Raw genomic sequence first — 14,364 nt, forward strand, 5'->3', positions numbered from 1 at the left:
GGATATTAAAATAGGACTGTGACTAAATTTGAGAAATGATAAATACGTCCCCAAGATAGATAGTATGACACTCTCCCATAGATGGAAGTTTTGTGTCTCCTTATTCTGGGAAGAGGGTGAAAACATTTAATCCTTGTTTATTTTACATCTAATTCATCAGGAAATCCTGATGATTCTATTTTAGAATATGTACAGAACCCAGCAGCTTTACATCACCACCATAGCTTACCACCCTGGGTTGAGTTCACATCGTCGCTCTTTATACCACTCAACAGTTTATGCAAATTTGTTTTGTGTCCATGCTTGCTATCCCCTCAATGTGTCAGCACTGTCCCTGTGTTTTCACCCTGTGAAGTTCCCTATTTGGATTCCTCTAGTTTCCCTACCCTGCTTAGTCTTTACAGCTCTGCTTTGGGGCAAAAGTTTATTTTATAGGGCAATCTCTTATTGGCTGAAAGCTGACCTCTGGGAGTGGCTTCAGTTTCAAGTTATACAAGGTTGTGTCAGGGACATAGTCTTGGGGCTTTTTGAGTTTTATTCTGCATTTTTCTCACATTCTAACCAAGACCTTCTATTGTATCCGTGATCAGAGTGGTCATACATCTTAATCTATATTCATAGGTCTTTATTTTGTCTTAATTCTTAAGACTAGGGTGTTTTCCCTCACTTAAAGGTAAGATTGAGTACAGTTTATATCCTTCATTTAGGGCTGTTTGAGACTTGGCATTGTTTTGATATGATCTCATACTATTCAGTATGCTTCTCTACAGTGGACCTGGTAGGTTTGCCAGGACATATTTCTTCTTTTTTAAAAAATTTTTATTTAAATCATTTTATTAGGGGCTCATACAACTCTTATCACCATCCATCCATACATCAATTGTGCAAAGCACATTTGTACATTCATTGCCCTCGTCATTCTCAAAACACGCCAGGACATATTTCAACATTTTCTCTTGCTGGGAATACTACCTGCTTATGAGTTGCATTTAAAAGTTCTGTAATGTTAATTTTGCTTTCTTTGGGACAGATAAAACAGGTGAAAAATTGTTTTGTATGAACACTGGTTTAGAACTCATAAGAATGGCATTTAAAATTATTTTTATAAGTTTTTAATGTCAGGCTTAGTAGAAAGATAGATGATTTCTTGGATCTGCAATTGCTGTTGTTTTGACTGAAGGTACAAGAGAGCTTCAAAAAGTTTGTCGAAAAATAGAATGAAAAAATGATGGGATTCTTTTTTTCCAGCCTCAGTAGATATATGGTTGGAAAATACTATTTTAATGGCCTTATTACGTGGTATTTAAGGTGGTGGTGTAGTGGTGACGAGTTGGGCTGTTAACTAGAGTTCGCAGTTAGAAACCATCAGCTGCTCTGCAGGAGAAAGACAGCTTTTCTTTCCTCACCTGGCTCTGTCCTTTCTTAACCTCTCAATTGATTTCAGAGCATTTTGCCCTATTGCTGCCGCCTGGAAAAGAACTCCTTACCTATGTTCCATTGTCTCCATTTACTCTTCAAATATGCTTGAGCTGCTATGCTAGTAAACTTGTCTGAGTTCTTAATTTTGGCAATTGTGTATTCCTGCGATAGAAGCGCCATTCGTTGTCAGTATAGCTCTCATATTTCCTGTTATTTGTAGGTTTTTACAGACGTGTTTTACTTTGCAAAACAGTAAACATATTTTTTTTAAATATAGTATTGGTCTGATAATTAAACGGAAATCTTTGAGGTCTCTATCAGTTTGTGTCCAATCAGGAAAAAATAAACCCCTTAGAAGTTTCAAGTAGAGACTTTATGAGGTGTTTGAGTGCATAGCTGCTGGGAGGGCTTGGCTGATGACAGTGTACTGCCTGGTGACAAGGAAGTCACATGGTTTGGGGTTAGCTGCTGTGAAACTTCCAACAGGCGGCTTTGCACTTGCTTGTCTCTGACTTTTTCCTTTGCCACTCCTTCTTCATTTCCTGCCAGTGGTTCCGTTTGGGAGTAACCTAGCAAGGGTCCAACTGACAAGATGTCAGATTTTTTTGCACACCGTGACTGGGTAAAACAGCCGAGAATGAGTCGTTGATAGTATTGGGCTAGGTGTTTGGGTAGTTTCCAGGCCCCTAATCTTCTGCAATTTAGACAGAAAAGCACTAAACGCCAACAGATAAAATCTGGCCATCTGTTGTTTTTGCTGTAGGTTTTGCTAGTGAAATCTTTTTGTTCTCGTGTGCCTGGTGGTTTTGAGTACTAGTATTAGAAAATTACTTGGAAATATTTGAAGCTTTGGGCTTCTGCTTTTGCTTTTGCTTATGCTTCTCAGAACGCTGGGTTATCTACCTGTCTGGGAAGACAGACCTGCCTTGAAATTCGAAGTAAAGATTCCCTGGGCCACCTGGAGCAGCTGACTGGCACTAAAAAGTTGTGCAAAGGCTTCCTTATTTTTTATCATTTTTGCCTGGGTACTAGACCTAAATTTGGGTGTGAGTATCCTTGCCCTCTAGCCACCAGAACATACAGGAGCGTGACGTGCCCTTTGGGCATTTATTAGCAGCCTTAAAAAAAACTTTGTAATATGTCCTGACTGAACAACTGTATCCTGAGCATTTCTCACCTAATTGTACCCTGTTCCAGAGTAAGACCCATAATCCTGAGCGTTGTCTATGAGTTCTGTGTGACCACCACAATGAAGTATAGAACCCAGTGCAATGTTGGGTGCTGTGGGAGACAGAGCAATAGTTATTGGAAGTGTTGGATTCATTTTCAATTGCTCTAGACTCTTGGAACCCCTTGTGGTTTGTAAGAAAAGGGAGGGGCATGGGAAGTAAGTTAAAAAAATTCTTTGGTTACTTTTGTTATTGTTAGCTATAATGGCTGAAAGGAATATATTTTTAAAAGTGGCCTGGGGCAAAAGCCAAGCTGGTTAAGCAAGATAATTGACAGTGGGTCAGAATTTGCTGTCAGATGCCATATACACATAAATGGAGACATCTTTCAAGGGTGTTAGAAAAGATAAAATTTTCGTGTTATTAAAAAGGTTAAGGTTATTTGTTTATCTGATTGCACTGCATATCTTTAACAAGATTTTATTGCGTGTGATATGAATGATACTTCTGGGTAATTTTTGCCATCACCTTTCTTTGGGATAGGCACAAATATGGATCTTTTCTGGTAGGTTGGCTTAGGTGGCTGTCTTCCAAATGTCTTGGCCTACGTGAGTAAGCACTTGTAGCTTTTGCATCTGTTTGTTGAGACATTTCAACTGGTATTCTCTGAGTTCTCGGAGCCATGTTTCAGCAGTGTTTTCAGTGCAGTGGGGGGGAGGAAAGACCGCCCCTTACAACTAATTGCGGGTTCGATAGGCACAGTTGTACGGTTGAGATGTAGAAATTATAATAAAGTCCTAGAGAGCATGAGAAATAAGAGATCGAAATAATGGAGTCAGACACATTTCATGGTAGCATGCTCACCTCAGTCCTGCTTAGTGGTCTACGTGGAGATAGGGGGAGGGGAAGGAGGAGGACAAGGGGAAAGGGAACTGGAGCGAGGACCAACAGAGAGAGGATGGGGGAGTGGAGAGAGGCCAAGGGGGAATCTTTATTGTTAACCCAGGCTTATATACCTTTGGGGGGGCATGCAAGCCCCCTAATTACAGGTAGACATACGTTACAGGAAGGGGTTGTACATAGGTAATACAGCAATGAGAGCGGGACAGTCTAGAGATACACACGCAATAGGGAGAGGAGGGATTGGGAGTATACATGTGACAAGATGGGCGGATCCTAGATACAGGATGGCAGCCTAACTTTGGATCTCACTGAGCTCCATTGACCTGTTCTCTTGATCCCCATAGAAACCATTATCAGTAGGGTGTAAATCCCACCTCCAAGGACCAGACTAATGGTCACAAGCCTTTAGGGAGTAGCCCATTGTCCTTAACAGCAGGGAGCAGACCCTACCTGTGGTGGGACCAGACAGTCGTCTGGCAACTGACTGCCTTCAGGGAGGTAACTTGACAATCATTTACCATTGGCTGCAAGCAGTGTCCTAAGTCTAACATATATTTGGGGTAGACGACTTGGGATAAATCTTTGTTTCCCACAGTGCAGGTTAGATGTCTTCCTTTTAACAGTATCAGTTCCTGGAAGTTATCTTTTATTTATTTGCTTGTTTGCTTGTTTTGGAAGCTATCTTTTGAAATGGTTGAACATCAATTCTTTTTGATACAGTGACTTAGTGTATTCCTACAATTTTCCAGTATCATTCAATATTTTGCCCATGGACCCCTTCAGTAGTGCAATTTAGACCTTGAATTTTTTCCTCCAGTTCTTTCAACTTGTGAAATGTCAAGTAACATTGTTCTTCAATTTTGAATTTTTAAATTCAGGTCCTTGCATGTTTTATTATAATACTTTGGCTTTTCAAGTTACCCTTTGAAAACTTTTGTTCAGCTTTTACTTCATTATTTCTTCCATGTGCGTTAGCAACTCTGTTAAAGAGCAAGTTTCAAGTCATAACCTACTGCCTTAAGGTCAACTCCAACTCATAGCATACTCTATGTAAGGTTTCCAAGACTAAATCTCTATGGTAGCATAGAGCTTCATCTTTCTCCTGTGGCATAGCTGTGTTGAAACAGTGACTGCAATGGGCTCAAATACAGCAGTGATTGGGAGGATGGCGCTGCTCAGTTGGTTCCAACTCATACTGACATTATAGCATAAGTAAACTTGCTCTGTAGTATTGGCTAGCCTTAAATTTTTTAATTTTAATAAATCATTTTATTGGGGGCTCTTAACAGCACTTATAACAATCCATGTAGCCTAAAACCTTTTTTTAAAAATCATTTTATTGGAGGTTCTCACAGCTCTTTCCACAATCCATACATCCATCCATTGTGTCAAGCACATTTGTACATATGTTGCCATCATTTTCACAACATTGTTTTTCTACTTGAGCCCTTGGTATCAGCTCATTTTTTTTCTGCCCTCCGTCCCTCATGTTCCCTTAATAACTTATAAATTATTATTTTTCCATGTCTTACACCGATTGGTGTCTCCCTTCACCCACTTTTGTTATTTGTCCACACCCCCCGCCACCCCGTGGTGGTGGTGGTATATGTTGGTCATTGTTATTGGTTCCCCCTTTCTCCCCTCACCTTCCCCCTACCTTCCTGTTATCGATACTCTCATTATTAGTCCTGAGGGGTTTATCTGTCCTGGATTCCATGTGTTGCAAGCTCTTATCTATATCTGTGTACATACTCTGCTCTAGACAGATATGTAAGGTAGAATTGGGATCATGATGGGCGGGGCAGCATTAAAGAACTAAAGGAAAGTTGGATATTTTGTGGGTGCTGTACTGCACCCCGAGTTAGCCTGTAATGTTTGTAGAAACAGATTGCCAACTTTTTTTTTTTGATTGCCAACTTTTTTCTCCTGCAGGATCATTGATGGGTTTAAAATCACTGACCTTTCAATTAATAACTGAATACTTAATTGTTTTGTGGCCTGGGCTTAAGTGTTCTATATTATCCTAATTCTTTGCTGCTAAATTTTATCCTGTTAAATTTTGCCACCTTTTAGAGCTTTACATTTTGTCTTATAAAATATTTAAAGTATTTTGAAGACACAAGTTTGATGTATCACAGGATCAAGACTGTAGTAGCTTTTTATTCAGGAACATTACATTTTTAATGTAAATCACTTTAGGTGATTTAGATATTGTGCAAACATCATGTTGTCGTCTGGTCCTGCTTTTCCCCTCGTTCCTTAGTCATCTTCAAGGTGCTGAGTGGTTCACTTTTGAGCTTGGTCCTCAGTTCATTCTGTTAGTAATTTCTCTGTACCCTCTTGCATTTTCGTGAGCTTTGTGGCTTTTAGTGGAGCTGATCTTGTAACAGCAACGAGAGTCTGTCTTCCTTTTGTTTTTGAGGCTCCTTGTGATGTTGAGTATGACATGCCCAATTGTGAGCACACTGATTTCCATCACGTGTTGTTTGATAACCTTGTGTTTCATACATAAATCGATACCTCGCCTTTGCTTCCTGCTGTTGCTATCATGAGCATTAGGGTTGTGTTTGGAGCCATGAAGCACGTCACTGTAATATTTAAAAATTAAAAGAGCTTGGCAAGGTGAGGGGTTTGAATGCTACTGCCTATGGGTTGAATCATACTGCTATATCGTGAGCTTTTCAGGTAGCAGTGCAGTATATACATAAGCCAGTAACAGGCATTTATTCTGATGATTAAGACATAAGTATTATAGATTACATATGTTCTGTACCATTATGCACCTGGCAGCATGATTCTTTTGCACACATGACACATGAGATGAATGTGTTGCATGTGGAAGCTATTGCATTTACTATGTCCCCTTGTCTGATCGGAATTTTGCTACAAGCTATGGTACTACAGGGGCCCTGGAGGCATAGTGGTGGCTTTACTAACCAAAAGGTCAGCAGTTTGAAACTACCAGCTGCTCTTCAGGAGAAAGAGGAAGGGTTTTTTTAACCCTGTATGGTGTTATGATCTTGGCAGCCCACAAATACCCAAACACATATAACTACCACCTTAATTAATGGAAATGATAGCGCCCTAGTAAGCCCACCTTTAAGCCCTTCCCAGTCTGTGCTCCAAGTTATTCTTGTGGGGAAAAAGTAGTACCTACTTATACTACTGTTTACTTCTCAGCAGCAGCCTTGGTTTTAGACAAAGTATCAAGCTACTGCTCTCAGTACCTGCCAGGCTGAACAGAGAACTTTTTAAAACTTATGCGCCGCCATTTTTGTCATGTGCCTCCTTGTAAATCTATAGTCCAGTGTGAAATACTTGTGACAACAATAATAGTTCCCACCTTTAAAAACTGGTAGATAACGCACTTTTGACTTTCCAAAAATAATTTAAAAACTAAAATTCAGTGCCATTGAATTGCTTCCCATTTATAGTGACCCTAAAGGAAAGAATAGAACTGCCCCTGTGAGTTTCTGAGACTGTAAATCTTTAAGGGAGTAGAAAGCTTCATCTTTCTTCTGTGGAGCGGCTGGTAGTTTTGAACTGCTGACCTTGTGGCTGGCACCCAACGTATAACCTACCTATGCCACATGGCTCCTTAAACAATAATAAGATACTGTATATATTGTGAGGAGCTTTGGTGACATAGTGGTTATGTGTTGGGCTGCAATCATCAGTTTGAAACCACCATCTGCTCCTCTGGAGACTGATGGAGCTTTCTACTTCCGTAAACACAGTCTCAAAAACTCATAGGGGTAGTTCTTCCCTGCCTGAGAGGGTTGCTATGAGCCAGTATTAACTTAAAAAACAAATTATTGGGGGCTCGCACAGCTCTTATCACAATCCATACACCCATTGTGTCAATCACATTTGTACATTTGTTGCCATCATCATTTTCAAAACATTTTCTTTCTACTTGAGCCCTTGGTATCAGCTCCTCATTGTTTTACCTCCCTAACTCCCCCACCCTCCTTTCCCCCTACCTCACAAGCCCTTGATAATTTATAAATTATTATTTTTCATGTCATACTCACTGATAACGCCCTTCACCCACTTTTATGTACGTAGATCATTGTGATCAGTTACCCCTTTCTCCCCCCCACCTTTCCCTTCCCCTTCTGGTATTGCTGTTATCATTACTGGTCCTGAGGGGTTGTTTGTGTGCCCTACATTCCGTTTCCAGCTCTTGCCTGTGCCAGTGTACATGCTCTGGTCTAGCCAGACTTGTAAGGTAGAATTGGGGTCATGATCGTGGGGGGTAGGAAGCATTAAAGAACAAGAGGAAAGTTGTATATTTCATAGGTGCTATACTGCACCCTGACAGAGCCAGTGTTACCTTGATGACAGTGAGGAGGAGGAGGAGGAGGAGGAGTCATATATTGTGGACTTGGCCTTTATTTATTATGTTATATCTGAATTTATGTTTCACGTTACAGGTATCTCTCCTGCCATCTCTCTTTCAATGAAATACAGGATATTAGTATTACCATCCTTTAGATTAAACAGATAAGCATTAACAATTCTTTTGTTCATTATATCATACTTGATGACAACTTTAAAAAGAAAACCATTAAGCATAAATGGTTTTATATGTTAATATGTATCAATACCCAAAGTAAGGTTGTGCTTTGTTTCCCCAGCGATGTGTTGGCATTACCCATCTTCAAGCAGGAAGATTCCAGCCTCCCGCTGGACGATGAGACGAAACACCCACCCTTTCAGTATGTGATGTGCGCAGCCACGTCACCAGCAGTAAAACTGCACGATGAAACACTCACGTACTTGAACCAAGGTACGTATAACGAGACCTTATTTTGACATATAAGAATTTACAAATTTGAAAGTAAATGTTTTTGGCATTCTAGACTAGATTACTGATAAAAATTCAAGATTCTCCCCCCCATCTTTGTTTTATAACTGGTTAATGAAAATTATGGGAGTTTTACCGACAGCCAGAAGAATGACTAGTTTGAGGAAACTGTTTTATATAAGGAGAGTCTGGTGTGCATTCTACAGGGCTTTTCGGAAAAGTGGGGAGCTAGTAGAAAAGGCTATCAGTGGTTTCAAGAATGGAACCCAAGGAAGAACCAGAAGTTCAACTGAGAGAGGAAACATGTTTTGCTGAAAATAAAAACATCAAGATGCATTCTATGACTATACTGCTTCAAATTTTATCTGCTCATGATTGTCTATAAGATCCTTGGGAGCATAGTGGTTGTACATGGGGATGCTAACCACCCGGTCCAGCAGACTGAAGCCACCAGGTGTTCCATAAGGAAAGATGGGACTCTCTACTCCCATACAGAATCACAGTCATGGGAACTGACAGGGGCAGCTCTGCCCTGTCTTACAGGGTTGCTATGAGTCAGAAGTGACTCGATGGCAGTGAGTTTGGTTTTAATTGTCTTATGCTTTGTCATAGTGCTAGGTTTTGGCAATAATATACATGGGAGTGTATAATAGGGTAAAGTTAATTATAGATTAAGGGATTCTTTTTTAGGTGCTCTTAACGGTTTGGATACAAGCCAATGTGACCCAGCAAATATAAACTAAAATACTTTGATATGCACAAATTAATTTGTTAGATACATGTATTGAAAACGTTTACGTCTCTCAAAATTTGTGTTATAAAAATAGTACATGTTTATTGTAGAAAAATTTAAAAATATGAGAAGGAAGAGATATAAAGCAGAAAATGGACTTCATTTGCATCCCACGAAGATGGAGTTAATCAACATTTTTTATCTATTTTCTGTGGGACTAGTTACTTTGGATTTTTCGAATACTTTTCCTCATTGTTTCCAACTTTTCCATCCCAATCGCCAATAATTGTCAACGCATCTTGATTGTATGTTTGATGAATTTCAGACTGGAGATGTTGGTAGATTCATTAATTTCTGCATCACAAACCAGAGGGTGGGTACATAGAAATGAATAGTTGTATTGATATGATTTCCTTGTATGCGGGTACATATTAACATCTTACCAACAGCATTGTACTTTAAGATTGCTCTTGAAATGTCTTTTTGAACAAATGCAACACTGTACCTCTTGATTGTGTCATAAAATGGCCAATACCAGTCCACTTCAGCTTATTAACATTATTAAAGGATGTTTGCAGCTGTTTATTCTCAGCTTGAGTTGTGCCCCATCAGCAAACCAGGTGTGGTTGGTTCTCTGCCTCATCCACATTTTGAGTGACTTCCATTCCAGCACTAACTCTGACAGTGTTCTGCTTCTGTTTATGAAGTTTTCCAATAACTGACAATGTTTGGATGTTATTCATAGCTTTTTCAGTGGCTAATTCATTTGAAGTGTGGACAATCTCATCTTTCTTCATAGTCTTATTCTGGAAGCTCCCCGAAACCTGTTCACTTTTTCTTTTTAAAGTTTTATTTGCACTTTATCCATGTCATACAATTCAATAATTAATCATACCAAGAAGAGTTGTACAATTTTCATCATATTTAATTCTAGGACACTTTATTCTTCCTTGTAGTCATTCATGTTTTTTCCCTAACTGTAGCAATAATATACACAACAGAGCATTCTCTATTTCCACAACTTCCACTTGTATAATTTAGTCTTTTTTTTTTTTTAGTAAAAGATCATTTTATTGGGCCTCTTACAGATCTCATAACAATCCATACATCAATTGTATCAAGCATATTTGTACATACATTGCCATCATTATTTTTTAGGAAAGGTTTTTTTTTTTTTTTTTAATTATACTCGTGAGATAGTTTATTGTGCCAGCCTGGCTGATAAACGCAGGTGGGATTGACTGAGGGGCGGAGAGATAGATGGCTTGGTGAGCCTCGCCTTTCTTGTCTCTCGCTCTTTGATCATCGGACCAGTGTGCGGCTGCCTTGCTTCTTCTGTGCCTCAATTTAAAGGCTACACTGCCTGTGGGACGCCTAGCCTGTGGACTGTGTCGCTGTGAGTTGAGGTCCCTTTAAGACATCTCTGGAGCTGGGGACTGGCAGTTGGTGACCTGGCTGGCAGTTGGTGACCTGCCTTGTGATTGGCTGCTGTGCTGACATAGCCTAGCTCTCTCTATAAATAGAGGAAGATCTGGCAGCAGACTAGACTTGAAGGGCTGCTAGTCTCTCACAACTCTCTCACGGGAGTGAGTTGTATTGAGCCATTTGTAGTGCTTTATAATCTGTTTATTTCTTGCATTATATATTTATCTGTATATGATTGAACAGTTCATTTCTTGTTATATATCTAATTATCTTTATAAAGAAATCTATTAAATTATCAGCAATTTGGTTTTATCTCTCTAGAGAACCCTGTCCAAGTTTTTCAGCACCTTTTTTTTTACATTGATTCAGTCTTTGAGCTGTACAGCCACTATTGATATCCTTTTCCAAATTATTCTACCATCAACATAAACTCAATGCTGTCTAGGCTGAAACCTGTTCACTTTGGATGAACCTGTTAGTATTTGGACTAACAATGATGTAAACTTTAGCATATACAAGCCACCACAGTACAAAAAAATGACAGGTAAGTTGAGTTTATCAAGTGGTTTTTTGCTGGATTGCAGTAGTCTCAGAACTCACAGACAAGGCTCATGATTATAGGTTTATTAAAGAAGTTAACAGGTTACAGTTCAAAGTGAGAAATGCTCAGGATGCTGTTTAGTCAGGACAATTGCTTCTCTGCAGTGCCCACACTCAGGCCTCTCTCTGGCCCTCAGCCTCTTGGCATGGCCTTTGCCCTTCTTGTGCAATGTTTCTATTTTAGGGCTTCTAGAAAATGCCTTAGGGCATGCAGGCCACTATTAAGTTTTTACTTGAAGGCACTCTTTTCAGTTCCAGCTCTATGGTCAACAAACCTAGCACCCAACTTAAGTGCCTCAAGGCATCCCACTCCACAGGCTAGCCTTCTGCCCCAAAGCATTCATTTTTCCTTAACTCTGGGAATTTCACATGTCTCATGCTTTGTCTCCTGGCTCTGCTGCTGCTGCTGCTGCTGTTTCTCTGTCCAAGCTGTCTCCTGGATCATGGAGGTTCACTGTGTAGGGTCCAAAGGACATGCCAAATACCTGACTTATCTCTCTTGCTGGTAATGAGATCCTCCCTCCTCCTGCAGTGATGGGTCGTTTTATACCCAACATGAGGGCAATCCCAATGACTCCTGTTAATAAGCACTGACAATTGAATCCTATCAATATCTGCTTGGGCTAGAAAGAGCCTTGTTAAATAATTCACTGTAGTTGGCCATTTTTATAATCACACTATTCTTTAGGTCATGGCTTCCCTCCTAGAGCCTCTTAATAAAAATTTTCAATGCTGCCTCTATATTTGACTAAAACAGTTTCTCGGTGAAAGAAAAAATCCTTGATGATATGAGAAGATGGAGTACTGGATGTAGGCGTGCCCTTCTCTAGCAGTGGCTCAGGACTGGAACCTTTTCCCAGGACAACCATGTAGTGTGATTGTTGCAGGATTTTCTGAAACAACTCACCCAGCTATCTTAAGAAGACCTGGACTGCAGAGCAGAAGCCGATGATGACTTAGATGAGAATCAGCACCATCTTGTGTGAACTGCATTTCGATCTTGGGACTACGTTCTCCAGAATCCTTAAGCATCTAGTAGAAGCAGACAGACCATTCTTGTACTGAAACCCCCAGAATCCCTCATGCCTTTAATTCACCCTTCCACAAGTACTACCCTGTTCCCCGAAAATAAGAGTGTCTTATATTAATTTTTGCTCCCAAAGATGCGCTAGGTCTTATTTTCAGGGGCTATCTTATTTTTCCATGAAGAAGAATACGGTACACATTTATTGTTTTATTACAAGAGACCTCGCACTTCCTGTCTGCTCTGGCTGAGCTGCGGCCAACAGTGAGCTGCGGGGGTGCACCTGCTGCTACGGTCCAGAGTCCAGAGTTATGGTAGCTTCGGGGGGGCGTATTTTCGGGGGGATGCCTTATATTTCAACGAGAGACAAAACTGTATAAGTACTTTCAGGGAAGCACTGTGGGTGTTGTCATCCTTCTGTCCGAACCATACTTCAGGCCATGGTTTCCCTTTAAGGGTCATCTAATCAAGCTTCCCAGTGTTAGGGGGAAATTTTTAAAAATTTAAATAATAAATAATTCACTGTACTCAGCTTGGTAAAGTGGAAGGCCAGTGAAAATGAGAAATCCTCAATGAGATGGGTTGGCATAATAGCCATAACAATGGATTCAAGCATACCAATGGTTATGCAGATGGCGTAAGACCTCTTGAGGTGAAGCCAATTTGATGTCAGGAAACAGAGTTCTTTGTGGAGCGGTGGTGGTGGTGTCGGGTAAGCATTGAACTGCTAACCAGAAGGTTGGTGGTTCAAACTCCTTAGCAGTTCCACAGGAGAAAAAGGAAGGTATCTGTTCTCGAAAATATTTACCCCCTTGGAAAACCATATGTATATTTGCTATGAGTTAGAATCAACTTGACGGCAGTGAGTGGGTTTTTAGACAAGTGTTTTGAACTAAGCCAAGCTATCAGATCTTGGCTTCCATGATTTCATGTAAGGAAACTAGATTTAAAAGTGTCTATTCATGGGTGGGTAGGGACATGAGCTCTGCAGACAGACTTTTAAAATCTGTAGTGCCGTTACATTTCTAAGCCAAAAAGGGAGGGGTAAGTGGAACTCTGAAAGATAAATTTAGAAAACAAAACTAAAAAATAGGATTAGCAACTTCTAGAGTATTGTTCCTTGATGCTACTAATTAGTAGTTGAACTTTATAACTCAGAACCTAGACTAATATTGCAGGAAGCTATGTTATTTTTAAAAACACGGAAAGGGTGTGGGAGCCACAAATAGAAATTACGCCTATTTAAATTTGGTCACCTCAGTGGCCCTGACCATTGAAGATATTTGTTGTTAGGGACTTCTAAATAGTCTTCAAATTGTGATAAAGCTGAAAAACAGACGGAGGTCTACACCACCACCACCCCGTTTAAAAAAATTACATTTGAAGCATGAAGCCTAAAATTTTAGGATATATAAGTTAGAATTTTTTTTTTAGAAGAATACAAACAAGATTGGTAAGTCTTAAGAGCCATTTGTGGAAGTACATTGGACTTGCATTGAGTATAATTGTTTCTTTATTAAGTTGACCTGGAAAAAGAATACAAAAGATGAGAACATTAGAATTTCTTTCTTTTACTTGCTTTCAATCCTGAGCATTTTTAACTGTGAGGATCACAAGAAAATTTTTTGGAGGCAAATTGTCTTATTTTGACAGTTAGTGAAAGGGTTTCTAGGATGCTGTGTACTTGATTCACCTCCCCCTCACTGGCAGCATTTCTTTAACCAGAAAACCAAACCCATTACCATGGAGCCAGTTCTAACTCATGGGATAGAGTAGAAATGTCCCAGAAGGTTATCAAAGCTCTTATCTTTGTTTTAAATTTTTTTAAGTAATCATTTTATTGGGTCTCCTATAGCTCTTATAACAATCCATACGTCAGTTGTATCAAACACAATTGTACATATGTTGCCATCAATTTAAAAACATTTTCTTTCTGCTTGAGCCCTTGGAATAAGCTTCTTTTTTTTTTATCCCCTCTCTGTATTAAGTTAAATTTGGAGGGGTTAGGGGGGTGGGGGAGCCAGCCCCCACCACTACTACTACCCACGGGTTCAGTAAGCACAATTGTACAGTTGTGGTATATAAGTATTAAAGTCATCGAGAGCATGAGAGGTATTACAATAATGCAGTCAGACACATTACATGGTAGCATTGCTCACCTTAGCCCAGCTTGGTGGTCCACGTGGAGAGAGGGGGAAGAGAAGGAGGGCAAGGGAACAAGGGAGAGAGGACAGAAGAGGAGAGGGGGAGGAGAGGGGATCCAGAGAGAGGGGTCAGGGAG

The 14,364-nt window shown here is 40.0% G+C and overlaps 1 protein-coding gene across 3 annotated transcripts in view; it reads left to right on the forward strand.

Moving 5' to 3' along the window:
- Window positions 1-14,364, forward strand: part of UBP1 (upstream binding protein 1) — a 50,770-nt gene that overhangs the window by 12,002 nt on the left and 24,404 nt on the right. For all 3 annotated transcript variants that reach the window (XM_045297436.1, XM_004704054.2, XM_004704055.2), the window contains exon 2: window positions 8,132-8,283. In XM_045297436.1, coding sequence (XP_045153371.1) covers window positions 8,132-8,283 — 152 coding nt within the window. The remainder of the gene's footprint in view (window positions 1-8,131; window positions 8,284-14,364) is intronic.

This window comes from Echinops telfairi, unplaced genomic scaffold, assembly GCF_000313985.2.
Source record: "Echinops telfairi isolate 266 unplaced genomic scaffold, ASM31398v2 ScPeMD7_7420;HRSCAF=8458, whole genome shotgun sequence".
Classification (NCBI taxonomy): domain Eukaryota; kingdom Metazoa; phylum Chordata; class Mammalia; order Afrosoricida; family Tenrecidae; genus Echinops; species Echinops telfairi.